The 19,331-nt window shown below is 38.5% G+C and overlaps 2 protein-coding genes across 2 annotated transcripts; both read right to left on the reverse strand.

Annotated features, from left to right (window-relative positions):
• Window positions 1-14,522: 14,522 nt before the first annotated feature.
• On the reverse strand, window positions 14,523-15,458 carry LOC146487229 (melanocyte-stimulating hormone receptor-like). The gene has a single exon (XM_085084907.1). It carries the CDS (start codon window positions 15,456-15,458, stop codon window positions 14,523-14,525), a length of 936 nt encoding a protein of 311 aa, XP_084941033.1.
• Window positions 15,459-18,109: 2,651 nt separating this feature from the next.
• Window positions 18,110-19,048, reverse strand: LOC146487230 (melanocortin receptor 4-like). Its single transcript, XM_085084915.1, has one exon. It carries the CDS (start codon window positions 19,046-19,048, stop codon window positions 18,110-18,112), a length of 939 nt encoding a protein of 312 aa, XP_084941041.1.
• Window positions 19,049-19,331: the final 283 nt, after the last annotated feature.

Consider the following 19,331-nt stretch of genomic DNA (forward strand, 5'->3'; position numbering starts at 1 on the left):
CGGCAAAGATGAAAACAAAACCGAAACCACCATAACAAAAAAATGAGTAGTGTTTGTTTAACTGGGATATTCGTCGTGAAAATGCTTTAGATGGAAAAGTTGACACAGAAATCCATTTTGAGGCAAATTGTTCAAAATTAGATCTTTTTCGAAAAAATACTTTTAAAAAAGTATAAATAACATTTTTTTATTAGAATGCCTTAGTTGCAACACTGTTCTTGATCACTTTCCAATCGAATTTGTATAAATGGGAAGTTTCCGGCCACATTCATTAGAGATATTTCCAAGTACAATCAGCTTTGACATCGCAGGATGGGTTTTACGGAAGACGGAAATTTTATTTGCGAAAGAAGAACGTAAACTAGACAAAATGAAGTGCTATGCACTATTTAAAATTTCACACTATTTACCTTAAATACAGGAAAGCTTTTTTTAGCTTACAACTTCGAGTCAATAAATTGTTTAAAAAGGATTACACTGTAAAAATATTCGCTAAAACCAAAAGACGTCTTAACCGCTCAGCGGCCATTCTTAATTTCAAGGCTAGCATGTATATTTAAATAAAAAAATGCAATTAATAGTTAGCAGAACACTAAGTACTTACACGTGATAAACTAGAAGGAATAAGAAATATGAAATTATCATTCGCTTTAAGCGTACATATACTTTTTTATCGGTAAGACAGCTTCCAAAGGAAGGGACAATTTCCTGGCAAAATAAGCTACAAAAACAATTTTCTTTCACATATCATTTAAAAGAAGAAATTTGTGTTTTCTTTTATGAAATAAGTGAAATCAGACAGTGTAAACAATGCTAGAAACAGGTAGGTGTCCTCCCTATCCTCCAACCCCGCACCTTCCCGCCCCCAAGGAAACCTTTGCGAGTCATCGCATGCCCTGCGTGCTAGGCAGGCGTTTTTCATGGGCGAGCGCTGAATAATAAATTTAGTTCGCGTGTTTGAAGGAAGCTGAGGGGCAGAGGGGGGGGGGGGGGGGGGGGCAGGAAATGTTAGGGTCACTTTTGACTCGCTCCAGCCCTCTCGCGCTTCCTCGCCCAAGAAGGATTATTCAGCGCTCCCGCTCCAAAAATACGCCTGCCTGGCATTGGCATCGCGGAGGACGTGCGTGGGAACCGGTAGCGAATGCTATTTCCCCCTTTAAATTATTTGACGTCAGTTTGTTAAGTCACCAACGGCTTTAGGCAGGCTTTGATATTCGCAAAGCCGTAAAGCAGAAATACGCCAAATAAGAAAACACTCAAATCCTGTTGACCTGAAAAACGTTCTCATATTGTTAACTCACATGCAATGAGACCCTAAAGAAATCGGCCAAATCGTGTTACCTCTATGATCCTCTATCTGTTTTAATTCCTTCAGTCAACACTTTTCCGAGTTGATTAATTCTTTAAAAATTCGCATGATCATTTAATTGTCATTGATCTTCTTTGATTGGGAATTTGAAATGTTGGCGTTCCATAGGTCCGCTGAGACCTATTCGTATAATAAATTTACTCGGGAAAGGGTTGCCTTCAAGGCTTCTAAAATTATGAGAGATACATGTTGTAGGACCCCTATTTACTGCCAAAGCGAGCGGATGTTGAATTGAGGAGTTCTAAGGACTCAAAAACTCAGTCAGTGTTAAGAAAGAGGATTTGAGATCGGGACCTCCAGCGTTACGTATTTCATATACAATGCCACACGTCAAAACATGAAGACGGTTGGAAAGGGAGGGGGATTATAATTCATATTATAATTCAGTATCCGCCCAGCATCACGTACATTGTTGCTTTTTTATGTGACAAAATCAATACTGTTTGCGCTTCAATCCGGCTGTGTATTTTCTCTCTTTCATAAAGTCAAAAAACAACGAGAGGATTATTTAACACATTATCCAAAAAAAAAAAAAAAACGGATCTACCAAATGGAGAAAATTTATCCTTTTATCGAAATCCCCTCTTCCGTTTTTCAAGAAAAACTTTTTCTTGGCAAAGGCCGCTGATATCAATAGTCTAGCTGCTCTCGTAAGCTTGTAATTGTTTTAATTGTGTGGCAACTGCTATTTTTTTAGGGTTAGCGGTATTTTTCTGTTGTTTGTTCTATTCGGTTTCCTAGAAGGGTGAAGGCCCATCGTGTGAGACGTGAGAGCTGCAAAAATAGCCCCAAATATCAGTTTTCCTGTTTAATTTTGATTACATTCATGGACTTCTTACTTAATGTTAGAATAAACTTTTCATGTTTAACATCCGCAGACAAATCTCTGCACCTTTCGTGCGCCCATCTTCTTGTCATCGCTAATTACGAGAGTGAGAAGAGAACACTTGTAGTTATGGTGAGTTTTGCTCATGAGAATTTTTTTCTATTTTGCTGTTGCTCGCAGCTTAAGGGTAAAAAATTGCTTCAAATATATAGTTCAAAAAAAAAAAAAAAGAAACACTTCTCGTAGACAATAGATCGATCTCCTTTATGTGAGTCGGACATGAATGTTTCTCGTTTTAACAAATGTACTCTTTTTTGTATCTAACCAAACATTCTCATTAAAAACTGACTGAGATTTTACACGCTGACGGATATCGGCTTTTTCGACGAACAAACATTGATTGTTGTGAATTGGTAAATTGTCATACACACGCTAATCATGCCCTTGCTTAAATAACAAAGCGGACAAAATTTCACATATCTACCTACCGTACCTACCTTTCTGAATAAATTATAAATTTAGCCTAGTAGAATTTGAAGAGCAGTTAAAATTGGCTCAGAATTTCGTCAGTGACAGAAAATATAATAATAAAGTCAATTAACAAAACTAAATAAATGATGCAACATATGTTATATACATTAAAATAAATATATACACATATTAATTTCTACTGTGGGTGTAAAAATGACACTGAAGTTTTTAATTAAAGAGGTGAATGCCCTTAGTGGTTAGGAATGGCTCGGGAATCTGTCAGAAAGTTTGCACCGCTCAAGGAAATAACAAACTGAACGCGGGAAACTGGACTCCTGTTCACTTTGGGTCAAAGCACCGGCATATTGCTCAGTTGTAATATTATTATGTAATGATCTTGTGATCCACTCTTAGTTTTAATAATTGTTTAACTGTACATACATTTTTAAGCCATTCTCTCTTTTTATTATCATTTTTATTTTTATTTTTTTATATTTTTTGTCGTGGTATGTCTGTAAAGCAGCTAATTAGCTAAGAACATTTACCACTTAAAATAAAGGGTATTGTATTGTATTGTATTGTGGTTTCAGACCTTCAGGTAAATGGGAGGCCAACTCTCGATCACGTTACACGCACCTCTTCATGAAAAGAAATATCTCGGCGCCTCGACCCTACGAACCAGCCTCGGTTTTGGTCTAAAAAAAAAGGGGGGTGGGACCCCTCCCCTAGATTAGCCATTGATGAAATGGACAAACTATCAGGAACGTCGTTCGGGCTAGATAAAGATTGTTTTTGGTAAAATGGGCGAATGTTAGGGAGGGAATCTCAAGGGTCTCTCATTCACCAGTCAGATCTACGCAAACCATGCACGAAACATTATCAATTATAACATAGCGCGCATGCATCCTAATCTAATTCCTATTGGCGTCATCATGGTACATTTCTCAACATACGCACGGCCGTGCGTCCATCCGATGACGTGTGCAAGTCAGATGGGGGAAGCATACGCGCGCTGTGTTTTTAAAAAACTTTTACAGAGAAACAACACCATAAAAGATCTATGTCTATAAGAGCATGAAGCTTAATGAAACGTTAAGATTAAACCGATCTGAGAAACCATTTCCGCTTTTTGTCTTTTACAGAGAATTTTGTAATTAATCTGGAACAAAACCCGTTTTCCAGGAATCATTTACTTTATTTTCACTATGTTATAAAAGAATTGGTTCATGCTTTTAGCTGTGCGTATATCCAGTTATGGATGCACTTGGGAAGTTTGGAGAGCACTCAAGAAGCTAGAATTGCTCTCGGCGTAACTCTTACGCTTCTCTCGTGCTCTCCAAACTTCCCGCGTGCATCCATAACTCGATATACGCACGCTAAGCATGAACCAATTCTTTAAGTTTAACTGTGGGGTTCATGTTATTCAACACTGGAGAATGAAGCGAGAGCTTGGATGAAGGGAAGAATACTTGTGAGGAGCGACTAGGATCAGAGTATCTTTTTAAAAGGCAGTGGGCAGAAACTGTTTACTGACACTGCGCATGCAAGAATTGTCAAATGATGATGTATGAGGGTCCCCAATAGGGTTCTTCAATCCCGCCATCCCAGACAAAATTTTCCCTCAATTCCGTAATCCCGACCGCTGTTTTAGCCTAATCCCGATCCCGGCCAGTTCATAATTTTTGTCAAGCTCCTTACGTCCACGAAAAAAGGCATTTTCAGTTGGATGTAAATTTCCACTGCAAATCTGGGCACTGGTCTTTGGTCACCGAGAAATTAGCTGTAAGATTATTTCTTATATTTCTTTCCACCATAATGACGACATCGTTCATTTAAGACGTTAACAAAGTTTCCTGCGAATCACGTCAGTTAATAAGTCAGTTTGCAATTTATTTTAGAGCTTGTTCTTTTTCCTTTTCTTTTTCTCTCAATTGAATGGTGAGGGCTGCTTTCCTAATCAGGTTGATCCTTGGAAAACTTTTCAGTCAGGGATAATGGCCATCGAAGTCTGAGGAGCATTACTACTCACGTACCACAACGTGGGACTGCAACCGATATTTGAAAAGATGACAGGCCAAATGCGACTCCCGCTGGTTGCTTAATGTACCTTACACTTCTGAATTAAGTGCTTAATTTTCTGAGTACGTTTTAGAGATTTTCCTTTTCGATCAAAATGTGGCGAGATTTCTCTGTCGACCTTTTGATTTTGATCATGAAGAAAACTACTCAAATTTAGCGAATGGAGAATTTCTTATCATTCGGAGCCGTTTGAATTAGTTCCTTTATGCCGTTGTGTACGCTAGCTCTGTGGCATTTGTTTAGGCTTATCAGCTCAAGTTAACTGCAAGTACTCAAGGGGCACTGACGAAATTTTATCTGTAAAGACATAGGATCCGTAATGAATTTCTTTTCTCTTCCAGCACGGTGACAACCAGAATTTCATTAAACATTTTCCACACCGGACTTCCCGGATCTCGTTTCTTTAGAGTAACATTTCCCGCATCCCGATTCGTAAAAGCGTCAAATCCCGCGTCCCGTCACTAGTTCTAATTCCGAATATCGCCGCTCTTTTCCGCTAAAATCCCGAATCCCGACCTTTAAGAAAGCCAAATCCCGGATCCCGAAAAACCTATTGAGGACCCTCGTGTATGTGTCACCAGTTTAATCTGCTAAGCAGGAAATCAGTATTTCAGAACTTTCGTTGTTACCATATGGTCCTGTTTAATATCATTGAATATCTGACTTTGCAGTCACAGGTCCAAAGTACATATTTGCACCAGCAGCTCCACATATTGAAAGTGAATGTATGAAAATTCATGCATTTGATATATTTACCCTCATCTCATCACCTCTACGGGTACATTACGAATTCACAAAATGATCAGCTCCCAGTTGGCTTGATAGCTTAATAGGCCATTTCTGAGTGGCTTTGGACCTCATTATGAAAGCAAGGCTACGTGCAAAGTTTTTATTATGAAAAACAGTTTTCATTCATATGCAAACAAAACTAATTTTCATATGAAAAGTTTTGCATTTAACCTCGCTTTCATAATGAGGTTCACACAACCCGGAAATGGTCTATTGGTAGAGCACTGCACCGGTATCGCAGAGGTCATGGGTTTAAATCCCGTTCAAGCCTCATTTTTTTTTCAGGCTTTCTTTTCGCAGCTGCTATGTTGCGTACATAACTGTGATGATCATTCGCTTATTCATAGCTCCACATATTATCGCTGCTTTTTGTTAGAGACAAAATCGATATTGTTACACGTAAATGACGTCCAACCTCTGTGTATTTAATTATTCCATGAAGTCACATAATAACGACTACATTGTTGGAAACTAGTGTCATTTCGAAAAATCAGATAAACCTATTTTTAACACAAATCTCTAACACAAGAATAAGGAGGAAAATCCCGCTCCCAATTTCTAAATTTCAATCCTTTGTCTAATGTTGAAAATACTCATAAATTTCCATTGTTAACTGCATGTTGGACTTCCATGATCAACTTTGTACACGCAAAATAAAGTTTTACATCCCACAGTTTATCCCCGACGATTTCTGCAGACACTTTCCTGTCGCTAGTAATTACAGACGCAAATATTGTGGACCGAACTATATGACTAGCTCCAGTTGGGTTGATAGCTCAGTAGGTAGAGCACTGCACCGGCGTCGCAGAGGTCATGGTTCGAATCCGGTTTAAGCCTCAATTTATTTCAGGCTTTCTTTTCGAAACTCCTTAAGTTGCGTAGTAAATGCGAGGATCTTTCTTCTACTTGACCTTTCATCCGCAGTTCAAAATATATGTTTCATATATTTACATTAAAGTATACTAATGTGAGTGCATGTGATTTTTTTCTTTCGTTGCTTGTGACCCACAACTTGGTCCCGTTGTGTTTCCACAGCAACCTGCATTGGCAAATGCAGGGGGAGGGTCTGAGGGGTCCTGTCCCCGCCCTGCTTTGTGGAGGGAAGAAAACTGAACCATCGCAGAGGGACAAGAACCAACGAAAACTGCCCAGATCAGTTGAACCTATGTCGTCATCTCCGGGAAAGAACCAGAAACACACGGGGTGGGGTACCACTACGCCATTCCTGTTCCCCTCTCACTGTAGGCCTACTTTGCAAATTTCAGTTAAGCCGAACTGCACCAAAGTTGCTTGATTGTCTTCTTAACAGCTTGCCTCACTTCTCTCATTTTCCAACAGTAAAGAAGCGGGTTTAATGACGAGTTTAAGAAAACAAATGTCATGGAAATTTTGTTGACCAAAGAAAGCAATGGAGATATTCTACCGCATTTGGTCGCTAAAAATGTAATCAGACCTTTTGGTAGGTAACAAACAACTAACGTCAACTGCAGCCACAGTGCACAGAAAACTGCCTTTCTGTATCGCGCTATGTTGAGCTGACTTGACTGGCTTGACAATTCCAACCCTTGAACTTCGTTTTGGCGTTGACGGAGTTTTAGAAAAATCTTTGTGTAAGAAACACTTGAGGTTGTCAAACATACCGTGGTCAATATCTGAATGTACCTAACAGCGATTTCATTATTTTTCACGTTCATCGTGAAAAAGACGATAGAAATGGCACAAAGCGTAGTTAAAAACATGTAAGTTCGCCTCAAAGTCACAACTTGTCTGTATCTGAGTCCCAACGACAGGGCGAGAAGTCTGTCCACACTTATTGCGGTCATAATCAACAAAGACATTCCACACAAAATATAACCTGTTACTACAAGTGAAACAAATATGTGGCGACAGAAATCCCATCGTTCGTAAATGGTAGAAATCCAAAAGATGACAGCGAGGGGCTCCGAAACAAGACCAACACAGAGGTCGGATATCGCCAGATAGCGAAACAAGAGTTACTAGGATCGACTAGGATCAGAGTATTCCCCAGAAATGCAGTAGCAGACAGAAAAATGTTCACCGCGGAAACTGCAAGACTTGTTAACCTGTTGTGTACGTCATTATTTAAATCTGCTGAGCAAAACAGCTCTTCATATTTCATTTCTCTTCCATTTTCAGTGATATTTGCTATCGCCATGTCACTGCAATATGAATACCGGTAGTTGTAGTCGTAGGCCTGAAGCTCATTTATACACCCAGAATTCACCCAGCTTTATGTATAATCATTGCTTTTGCAGGTGTTAAAATCAAATATTGTCTTGTTACCCTTTCGTCCGTTGTATAATTTACCCACGTCGATGAACACAAATAAAAATTATGGAGTTATAATTAAGTGTCTTATTTCTGATGTACATTTGCGAAATATATTCTTTTTTTTTTTCACATGGCAACGTAGCAATAAAAAGGAAATTGCTGCCTCTAATTCTTAAAGATAATTCCTTTGTGCAAAACAGAGCTGGGGATTCTTGTGACTGATTTTTTAAAACGTCCGTGTCTCGTTCAATTCCATTATCGCTTCGGGCACTTAAAATCAACTATCCACTTCTTTGGCCGCCAAAAACATTTTCTGCCAATCCATACAAGTTGCATCTTCCTGTCAGTGCTAACCACGAATGTGAGCATGAAGCACTTTCAGTTATACGTAAAATATCACGCAGTTGTAAGATGGCCGTGGAGACTTATGCAACCCAAGGGAATTTATCCTTTCGCTTTTGCTCTTTTCGACTCTTTGCTTCGATTCTTAATCTCTTAGTTCCGAGATCACGAGCTCTATATCTCTGGCGTCCTTCAAAATAATTTGTTGATTAAGAACTGTTAATTTTTTTAACATACAATTTGTTTTCCGTTCTTCTGCCTCTTGCTAATCCACAGTTAAAGTATCTAATCTGTGCTTGTATTGTATATTATTTTGTTAAAGTGTGCGCGCAGCGTGGCAAAGATAACAAAAAAACAAAACAACAAAAAAATAAATCTTGTTTGTTTAACTGGGATATTCGTCGTCTTGAAAAATGCTTTAGATGGAAAAGTTGACACAAAAATCCATTATAAGGCAAAATAGTTTAGTCAAAATTAATCTTTTTCGATGAAATACTTAAATAAAGAAAACAAACATTTTTTTTTAGCTGATGTCTTTCATTAGAATGCCTCGGTTGCAACACTCCTCTTGACCACTTTCCAATCGAATTTGTATAAATGGCAAGTTCCCGGCCAAATTCATTAGATATATTGACAAGTGCAATCTATTTTGACATCGCAGGATGTTTTTTTACGAAAGACGGAAAGTTTATTTGCGGACGTAACACGTAAAGTTAAGACAAAAAGAAGTGCTTTGCACTAATTTCACAATACTTACCTTAAATACAGGAAACGTTTGTTTAGCTTACAAATTCGTGTCAATAAATTATTTGAAAAGGATTTCACTGTAAAAAATAAACGCTAAAATCGAAACACGTCTGGACCGCTTAGCGGCCATTCTCAATTTCAAGGCTAGCATTGTATATATAATTAAAAATGCAATTAATTGTGAGCAGAACACTAAGTACTTACATGTGCATACAGAGAAGCAATACGAATTATGAAAACGTCTTTGGCTTTTAACGTACATTTATATTTTTTTTTATCGGTAAAACAGCTTCCAAGGGAAGTGATTAGTTCCTGTTAGAATAAACTACAAAAACAATTTTCTTGCACATATCATTTGGACGTTTTTGAGCAAGTATAACCAAAAGCCCGTTCAAGCATATTTTTGAGGCCTTTGTGACTTTTTTTACCTTACAGGTACACTGAAGTGTGTCATTTACTATGCTACACGTCAAAACATAAAGACGGTTGGAAGGAGAGGGGAGCGGGTGGAGTAGTTGCTTAAGAAATTGTTGAGTTGCGTCTGTGGGGGGTGGAGGTAATGGTTTTATTAACTGCACTGATGAGGTAAATTAGCCACTGGTAAGACATACATAAGCTGACGTTCGATTGTTATCCCTTAGTCAGGCAGGCGCGGGTTGCCGTGAAAAATAGGTGATGTACCTATTTCAGAAAATTAAATCTCTAACATGTCCTCTAATATAGGAATAAGCAGAGTCTCACTGCGCCATCCCAGCTCCTCAAAAACTGTTGGCCTACTTTGAATCTTTCAGTTAAGCCGAACAGCACAATAGTTGCTTGATAATACTCTTTACAGCTTGCCTCACCTCTCTCATCTTCCAGCAGTAAAGAAGCGGGTTTAATGACGAGTTTAGGAAAACTAAAGTGAAAGTGAATTTGCTGACGATACCAAGAGAGGGATATGGCCGTGCACTTGCAGACGACACAATTATGGACACACCATTTGGTAGGTAACAAAAAACTAATGTCAATTGCAGCCACAGTGCACAGGAAACTGCCTTTCTGTATCGCGCTATGTTGAGCTGACTTAATTGGCTTGACAATTCAAACTCTTGAACTTCAGTTTGGCGCTGACGGAGTTTCAGAAAAATCTTTGTGTAAGAAACACTAGAAGTTGTTAAACATACCGTGGTCAATATCTGAATGTACTTAACAGCGATTTCATTGCTTTTCACGTACACAGTTGAAAAGACGATAGAAATTACACAAAACATGACTAAAATAATGCAAGTTCGCTTTAAAGTCACAACTTGTCTGTATCTGAGTCGCAACGACAGAGCGAGAAGTCTGTCCACACTTATTGCGGTCATAATCAACAAAGACATTCCACACAAAATATAACCTGTTACTATAAGTGAAACAAATATGTGGCGACAGAAATCCCAACGTTCGTAGATAGTAGACATCCTAAAGATGACAGCGAGGGGCTCCGAAACAAGACCAACACAGAGGTCGGATATCGCCAGACAGCGAAGTAAGAGTTTGGACGGCGGATGAAGGGAGTTCTCTTTGTGAAGGGCGACTAGGATCAGAGTATTTCCAAGAATTACAATAACAGACAGTAAAATGTTCACCGCAGAAACTGCAAGGCCTGTTATCTTGTTATGTATATCATTATTGAAATCTGCAGAGCAGAAGAGGTCTTCATATTTCTTTTCTCTTCCAAATCCACTCAAATTTGCTATCGCCATGTCACTGAAATGTTATGAATAACGCCGGGTAGTTGTATTCGTAGGCATGACACTTATTTATACACCCAGAATTCACCCAGCTAGGCGACTAGGAACAGAACGTTTCCCAGAAATGTAGTAATGGACAGAAAAATGTTGAAAGAGATTACAAGGTTTGTCAACACTCTGTTTACAATCGGCATGTTGCTGTTATATGCACATGCTAAATATCTGTACTGAGTTGCGTTCAAAAACCTCAAGTCTACATATTATAATTCAGTATCCGCCCAGCAGCACGTAGATTGTCGCTTTTTTATGTGACAAAATCAATACTGTTAGCACATCCATCCGGCTGTGTATTTTGTCTCTTTTCATGAAGTCAAATAACAACGAGAGGATTATTTATTACTTCATTTCGAAATATCTGATCTACCAATTGCAGAACATTTATTCTTAACCAAAATTTAATAAGGAAATCTCCTGTGCAGTTTTTCAGTAGTTTTCACAGCTCTCGTGAGCTCGTAAATTGTTGTTCAAAATTGTGTAGCAGCCGCTATTGTTTTTTACGTTGGGGGTATTGTTCTGCTGTTTGTTTGTTCTTTTGTTTTCTAGAAGCGTTGTAAGCCAATCACGGGAAACACGAAAGCTTCAAAAAAGGCCCCAAAAGTCATTTTCTTATATATTACATTCATGACTTTTGTACTTAATGTTAACTGTGCTCTTTGCTTAGGTATAAAATAAGTTTTTCATGTTTTACATTCGTAAACAAATTTCTACATCTTTCGTGCGCCCATCTTCTTTTCATCGCTAATTACGATTGTGAGAAGAGAACCCTTGTAGTTATGTTAACACAGATGCAAGATTTCCGAGGAGAGTTTTATCACATAAGGGAAGGGGGGGGGGGGGGAAGTTATTTTGCTGTTGTTCGCAGCTTAAAGATAAAGAATTGCTTCAAAAGTTTAGTTGTGGTAGACAATAGATCGATCTCCTTTATGTGACTGAGACATGAATGTTTGTCGTTTTAACAAATATACTGTTTCTTTCTAACCAAACTTTCTCATTAAAAACTGACTGAGGTTTTAGAAATTGACGGATATTGGCTATTTCGACAAACAAACATTGATTGTTGTGAATTGGTAAATTGTCATACAAACGTTAATCATGCCCTTGCCTAACATAGCGGACAAAATCTCACATATCTACCTACCTACCGTACCTACCTTTCCGAACAAATAAAGACGTTCAATTTGGTCTAGTAGAATTTAAAAGAGCAGTTAAAATTGGCTCGGAATTTCTTCAGTGACATTAAATATAATAATTAAGTCAATTAACTGAACTAAATAAATGATGCGACATATATTATATACATTAAAATAAATATATACACATATTTCATTTCTACTGCAGGTGTAACAATTGAAATTCGCATTATCAGAGAGAGACTGAGCAGATAATTTCCTGATGTTGATGAGATGGAGTACCATAATTTTTCAGGCCGTGAGGTTTTTAATTAAAGAAGTGAATGCCTTAAGTTGTTAGGAATGGCTTGGGAATCTCTCAGAATGTTTGCACCGCTCAAGGAAATAACAAACTGAACGCGGGAAACTGGACTCCTGTTCACTATGTGTGAAAGCAGGGGCAGATGCAGACCTTAAGGTAAATGGGAGTCCCGCTCTCGATCACGTGACTCGTTTCTCTTCGTGAAAACAAATACCTCGGCGCCTCGACCCTACGTGCGGGCCTCGGTTTTGGTCTAAAAAATAAGTGGGGTGGGGGTGGGGTTGGACCCCTCCCCTAGATCAGCCATTGATGAAATAGACACACTATCAGGAATGTCCTATGGGCACGTTCGGGCAAGATAAAAATTGTTTTTGGTAAACAGGGCCAATGTTAAGCAGCTTTGATTTGAATTTCCAAACACGGGATCTCTCATTCGCAAGTCAGATCTACGTATATCATGCACGAAACATTCAACACTGGAGAATTAAGCGAGAGCTTGGATGAAGTGAAGAATACTTGCGAGGGGCGACTAGGATCAGAGTATCTTTTTAAAAGGCAATGAACAGAAACTGTTTACTGACACTGCGCATACAAGGCTTGTTAAATGATGGTGTGTGTCACCAGTTTAATCTGCTTAGCGGGAAAGCAGTATTTCAGCACTTTCGCTGTTACCATATGTTTCTGTTATCATTGAATATCTGAGTTTGTAGTCCCAAGGCCCAAAGTACGTGCTTGTACCGGCAGCTCCACATACTGAATGTGAATGTATGAAATCAAGTTCATACATTTGATATATTCACTTTCATCTCATCACCTCTACAGGTACATTAAATTCACAAAATGACCAGCTCCTAGTTGGTATAGTAGAGCAATGCACCGGTATTGCAGAGGTCATCGGTTCGAGTCCCCTAGAAGCCTGAATTTTTTTCAGGCTTTCTTTTCGCAGCTGTTATGTTGCGTACATAACTGTGATGATCATTCGCTTATTCATAGCTCCACATATTATCGCTGCTTTTTGTAAGAGACAAAATCGATATTGTTACACGTAAATGACGTCCAACCTCTGTGTATTTAATTCTTTCATGAACTCACACAAAAACGACTACATTATTGGAAGCTAGCGTCATTTCGAAAAATCAGATGTACATATTTCAGAAAATTAATCTCTAACATAAGAATAAGGAGGAAAATCCAGCTCACAATTTCTAAATTTCAATCCTTTGTCTAATGTTGAAAATACTCACAAATTTCCAATGTTAACTCTTCCTCTCGCTAGTAATTACAGATGCGAATATTGTGGACCGGACTTGTAGTATACTAATATGACTGCAACGTGAAATTTTTCTTTCGTTGCCGTGCTTGTGACTCACGACTTGGTCCCGTTGTGTTTCCACAGCAACTCATTATGAAAGCGAGGCTAAGTGCAAAGTTTTTATTATGAAAAATAGTTTTCATTCATATGCAAACAAAACTAATTTTCAGATGAAAAGTTTTGCATTTAGCCTCGCTTTCATAATGAGGTTAACGCAACCCGGAAATGGCCTATTGGTAGAGCACTGTACCGGTATCCCAGAGGTCATGGGCTCAAATCCCGTTCTAAACTGAATTTTTTCAGGCTTTCTTTTCGCAGCTGCTATGTTGCGTACGTAACTGTGATGATCATTCATTTATTCATAGCTCCACATATTATCGTTGCTTTTTGTAAGAAAGAAAATCGATGGTTTTACACTTAAATTATGTCCAACCATTGTGTATTTATTTCTTCCATCAGTGAACTCAAATGAAAATGACTGCATTATTGAAAACTAGTATCATTCGGAAATCAGATGTACCTATGTCAGAAAATTAAATCTTTAACATAAGAATCAGGAGGAAAATTCCGTTTACAAATTCTAAATTTGAATCCTTTCAGTCTAATGTTGAAAATACTCATAAATTTCCAATGTTAACTGCATGTTCGATTTCCATTATCAGCTTTGTACACGTAAAATAAAGTTTTACAACCCTCAGTCTATTCCCAACGATTTCTGCAGACACTCTTCCTGTAGCTAGTAATTACAGATGCGAATATTGTGGACCGAACATGTAGTATACTAATATGACTGCAACGTGATTTTTTTCGTTCGTTGCTTGTGACCCACGACTTGCTACCGTTGTGTTTCCACAGCAGCTTGCATTGGCAAATGCAGGGGGAGGGTCTGAGGAGTCCTGTCCCATCCCTGCTTTGTGGAGGGAAGAAAACTGAACCATCGGAGCAAGGACAAGAACCAACGACAACGACCCAGATCAGTTCAACCTATGTCGTCAACTCCGGGAAAGAACCAAGAACACACCGGGTGGAGTACCACTACGTCATTCCTGCTCCCCTCACACTGTAGGCCTACTTTGCAAATTTCAGTTAAGCCGAACTGCACCAAAGTTGCTTGATTGTCTTCTTAACAGCTTGCCCCACTTCTCTCATTTTCCAACAGTAAAGAAGCGGGTTTAATGACGAGTTTAAGAAAACAAAAGTCATGGAAATTTTGTTGACCAGAGACAGAAATGGAGATATTCTACTTTTGGTCGCCAAAAATGTAACCAGACCGTTTGGTAGGTAACAAACAACTAACGTCAACTGCAGCCACAGTGCACTGGAAACTGCCTTTCTGTAGCGTGCTATGTTGAGCTGACTTGACTGGCTTGACAATTCAAACTCTTGAACTTCATTTTGGCGTTGACGGAGTTTCAGAAAAATCTTTGTGTAAGAAACGCTTGAGGTTGTTAAACATACCGTGGTCAATATCTGACTGTACTTAACAGCGATTTCATTACTTTTCACGTACATCGTGGAAAAGACGATAGAAATTACACAAAGCGTAGTTAAAAACATGTAAGTTCGCCTGAAAGTCACAACTTGTCTGTATTTGAGTCCCAAAGACAAAGCGAGAAGCCGGTCCACACTTATTGCGGTCATAATCAACAAAGACATTCCACACAAAATATAACCTGTTACTACAAGTGAAACAAATATGTGGCTACAGAAATTCCAACGTTTGTAGATGGTAGACATCCAAAAGATGACAGCGAGGGGCTCCGAAACAAGACCAACACAGAGGTCGGATATCGCCAGACAGCGAAACAAGAGTTTAGACGGTGGATGAAGCGAATTCTCTTTGTGAAGGGCGACTAGGATCAGAGTATTTCCCAGAAATGCAGTAACAGACAGAAAAATGTTCACCGCGGAAACCGCAAGGCTTGTTAACCTGTTGTGTACGTCACTATTTATATCTGCTAAGCAGAACAACTCTTCATACTTCATTTCTCTTTCATTTTCAGTGAAATTTGCTATCGCCATGTCACTGCAATATGAATACCGGTAGTTGTAGTCGTATTCCTGAAGCTTATTTCTACACCCAGAATTCACCCAGCTTGACGCATAATCATTTCTTTTGCAGGTGTTAAGGGATCAAACATTGTCTTGTTATACTTCCGTCTGTTGTATAATTTACCCACGTTCATGAACACAAATAAAAATATGGATGTACCTTTTGCTAAATATATTTATTTTTTTTTTCACATGGCAATGTAGCAATAAAGAAGAAAACCCTGCCTCTAATTCTTAAAAATAATTCTTTCATGAAAAACAGAGCTGGGGATTTTTGTGACTGATTTTTTTAAACGTGCGTGTCTCGTTCAATTCCATTATCGCGTCGGGCACTTAAATTAAACTATCCACTTCTTAAGCCGCCAAAAACACTTTCTGTCAATGCATACAAGTCGCGTCTTCCTGTCAGTGCTAATCACGAATGTGAGCATGAAGCACCTGCAGTTATACGTTAAAAATAATGGAGTTGTAAGATGGCCGAGAAGACTGTTGCAACCCAAGGGAATAGGCCTTATCACGGTTTTTGACGCCATTTTGACGGGTAGGGAAACAGGCTCAAAATAACAGTGTTTGTATGGAAATCCGATGTCAAATAATTTTCATAAAACATCGCTTCTGAAAAATTCATGAATTGGAAACTTTTGGCATTAGGAAAAGGATTTTAAGAACAAAATTGGAGGGATGTAGCTGTGACAGAAAGCGTCCAGTCGTGTTTTGAACTTTCCATACATTTGACTGTATAGCGAACGATCCGTGAGCTGCTACTAAAAATAGTTCGCGGGAAAAAATACAGGGAAATGTATGGAAAATTCAAAACACGACTGGACGCTTTCTGTCACAGCTACATCCCTCCAATTTCGTTCTTAAAATCCTTTTCCTAGTACCAAAAGTTTCCAATTCATGAATTTTTCAGAAGCGAGGTTTTATGAAAATTATTTGGCATCGGATTTCCATACAAACACTGTTATTTCAAGCCTGTTTGCCTACCCGTCAAAATGGCGTCGAAAACCGTGATAAGGCCTATTATGTTTTCGCTGTTGCTCTTTTCGAATCTTTGCTAAAGATTCATAATCTCTTAGTTCTGAGATCCCCAGCTCTACATCTCTGGCGTCCTAAGAAATGATTTCCTGATTAAGAACTATTAACTTTTTAACATATAATTTGTTCTTCGATCTTCTGCCTCTTCTTCATCCATAGTTAAAGCAGCTGATCATTCAATCTTGTATTTTGTGACTGAGGAAACCTAATTTCGCATAAACCTCGTGATTCCGTTTACGTTTTCACGCCATTTTTTACCTTCGACTCGAAAAACTGTGCTTGTATTGCATTTTGTAATGTATGCAGCATGGCAAAGATAAAAATCAAAAACAAAACAGCAAAAAAATAAGTAGTGTTTGTTTATCTGGGATATTCATCGTTTTGGAAAACGCTTTAGCTGGAAAAGTTCAGTCACAGAAATCCGTTATAAGGTAAATTGTTCAAAATTAATCTTTTTCGATAAAATACCTAAAAAAGAGTGTAAGGAACAATTTTTTAGCTCAAGTCTTTGATTAGAATGTCACAGTTGCAACACTCTTCTTGACCACTTTCCAATCGAATTTGTATAAATGGCAAGTTCTCGGCCACATTCATTAGATATATTTACAAATAAAATCAGCTTTGACATCGCAGGATGTTTTTTCCGGAAGATGGAAAGTTTATTTGCAGACGTAAAACGTAAAGTTATGACAAAAAGAAGTGCTTTTCACTAATTTCACAATATTTACCTTAAATACAGGAAAGCTTTGTTTAGCTTACAAATTCAAGTCAATAAATTATTTGAAAAGGATATCACTGTAAAAAAGAAACGCTAAAATCGAAACACGTCTCGACCGCTCAGCGGCCATTCTCAATAACATGGCAAAATGCAATTAATTGTGAGCAGAACATTAAGTACTTACACGTGCATATATAGAAGCAATAAGAAATATGAAAATGTCATTCGCTTTTAGCTTACATACATATATTTGTTATCGGTAAAACAGCTTTTAAAGGAAGTAATTAGTTCCTGGTAAAATAAGCTACAAAAACAATTTTGTTGGCATATCATTTGGACGTTTTTGAGGGAGCATAACCAAAAGCCAGTTCAGACATATTTTAGAGGCTTTTGTTGGTGAAATAAGTGAAATCAGCAAGTGCACGCAATGCTAGAAAGAGCTGGCTTGAGTTCTAAAGGCTTAAAATCTAAGTCAGTCGTAGGGAAGAGGATTTGAAAGCGGGGCCTCCAGCGTTACAGGTCTAAGTGTAACATCTACTATGCCACACGTCAAAACATAAAGACAGTTGGAAGGGGGAGGGGGTGGGTAGTTTATAAAGAAACTTTCGGGCTACGTCTGTGGGGGGTGGGTGGAGGTGGTGTTTTTTCTTTTTTTCTACACAGATGAGGTAAATTAGCCACTTGTAAGACACACAAAAGCTGACGTTCCAGCGTTAGCCCTTGGTTAGATAGGTGCGCGTTGAGGTGAAAAATATGTGATATTCAGAAAATTGAATCTCTAACATGTTCCCTGACATAGGAATAAACAGTCTCACTGCACCATCCTTCCTCCTCCAAAACTGTTGGCCTACTTTGCACATTTCAGTTAAGCCGAACAGCACCATAGTTGCTTAATAATACTCTTTACAGCTTGCCTCACCTCTCTCGTTTTCCAGCAGTAAAGAAGCGGGTTTAATGACGAGTTTAGGAAAACTAAAGTAAAAGTAAATTTGCTGACGATACCAAGAGAGGGAGATGGCCGTTCACTTGAAGACGACATAATTAGGAACACACCATTTGGTAGGTAACAAAAAACTAATGTTAATTGCAGCCACAATGCACAGGATACTGCCTTTCTGAATCGCGCTATGTTGAGCTGACTAGATTGGCTTGACAATTCAAACTCTTGAACTTCGTTTTGGCGTTGACGGAGTTTCAGAAAAATCTTTGTGTAAGAAACGCTTGAGGTTGTTAAACATACGGTGGTCAATATCTGACTGTACTTAACAGCGATTTCATTACTTTTCACGTACATGGTTGAAAAGACAACAGAAATTACACAAAGCGTAGTTAAAAACATGTAAGTTCGCCTCAAAGTCACAACTTGTCTGTATTTGAGTCCCAACGACAGGGCGAGAAGCCGGTCCACACTAATTGCGGTGATAATCAACAAAGACATTCCACACAAAATATAACCTGTTACTACAAGTGAAACAAATATGTGGCGACAGAAATTCCAACGTTCGAAGATGGTAGACATCCAGAAGATGACAGCGAGGGGCTCCGAAACAAGACCAACACAGAGGTCGGATATCGCCAGACAGCGAAGTAGGAGTTTGGATGGCGGATGAAGCGAATTCTCTTTGTGAAGGGCGACCAGGATCAGAGAATTCCCCAGGATTGCCGTAACAGACAGAAAAATGTTCACCGCGGAAACTGCAAGGCCTGTTACCCTGCTGTATCCAAAACTGTTGTAACCTGCTGAGCAAAACAGCTCTTCTTTTTTCATTTGCCCTCCATTTTCAGTGAAATTTGCTATCGTCATGTTACTGCAATATGAATACTGTTAGTTGTCGTCGTAGGCCTGAAGCTTATATATACACCCAGAATTCACCCAGCTTTATGCATACTCATTGCTTTTGCAGGTGTTAAAATCAAATATTGTCTAATTACACTTCCTCCTGTTGTATGAGCACAAATAAAAATTATTGAATTATAATTAAATGTCTAATTTCCAAAATAAAAGATGTACCTTTGAAAAATATATTCATTTTTTTTAAATGGCAACGTTACAATAAAGAGGAAAACTCTCCCTCTAGTTCTTAAAA

The sequence above is a fragment of the Pavona decussata genome, unplaced genomic scaffold, assembly GCF_977016875.1.
Source record: "Pavona decussata unplaced genomic scaffold, jaPavDecu1.1 SCAFFOLD_16, whole genome shotgun sequence".
NCBI classification, from domain to species: Eukaryota; Metazoa; Cnidaria; class Anthozoa; order Scleractinia; family Agariciidae; genus Pavona; species Pavona decussata.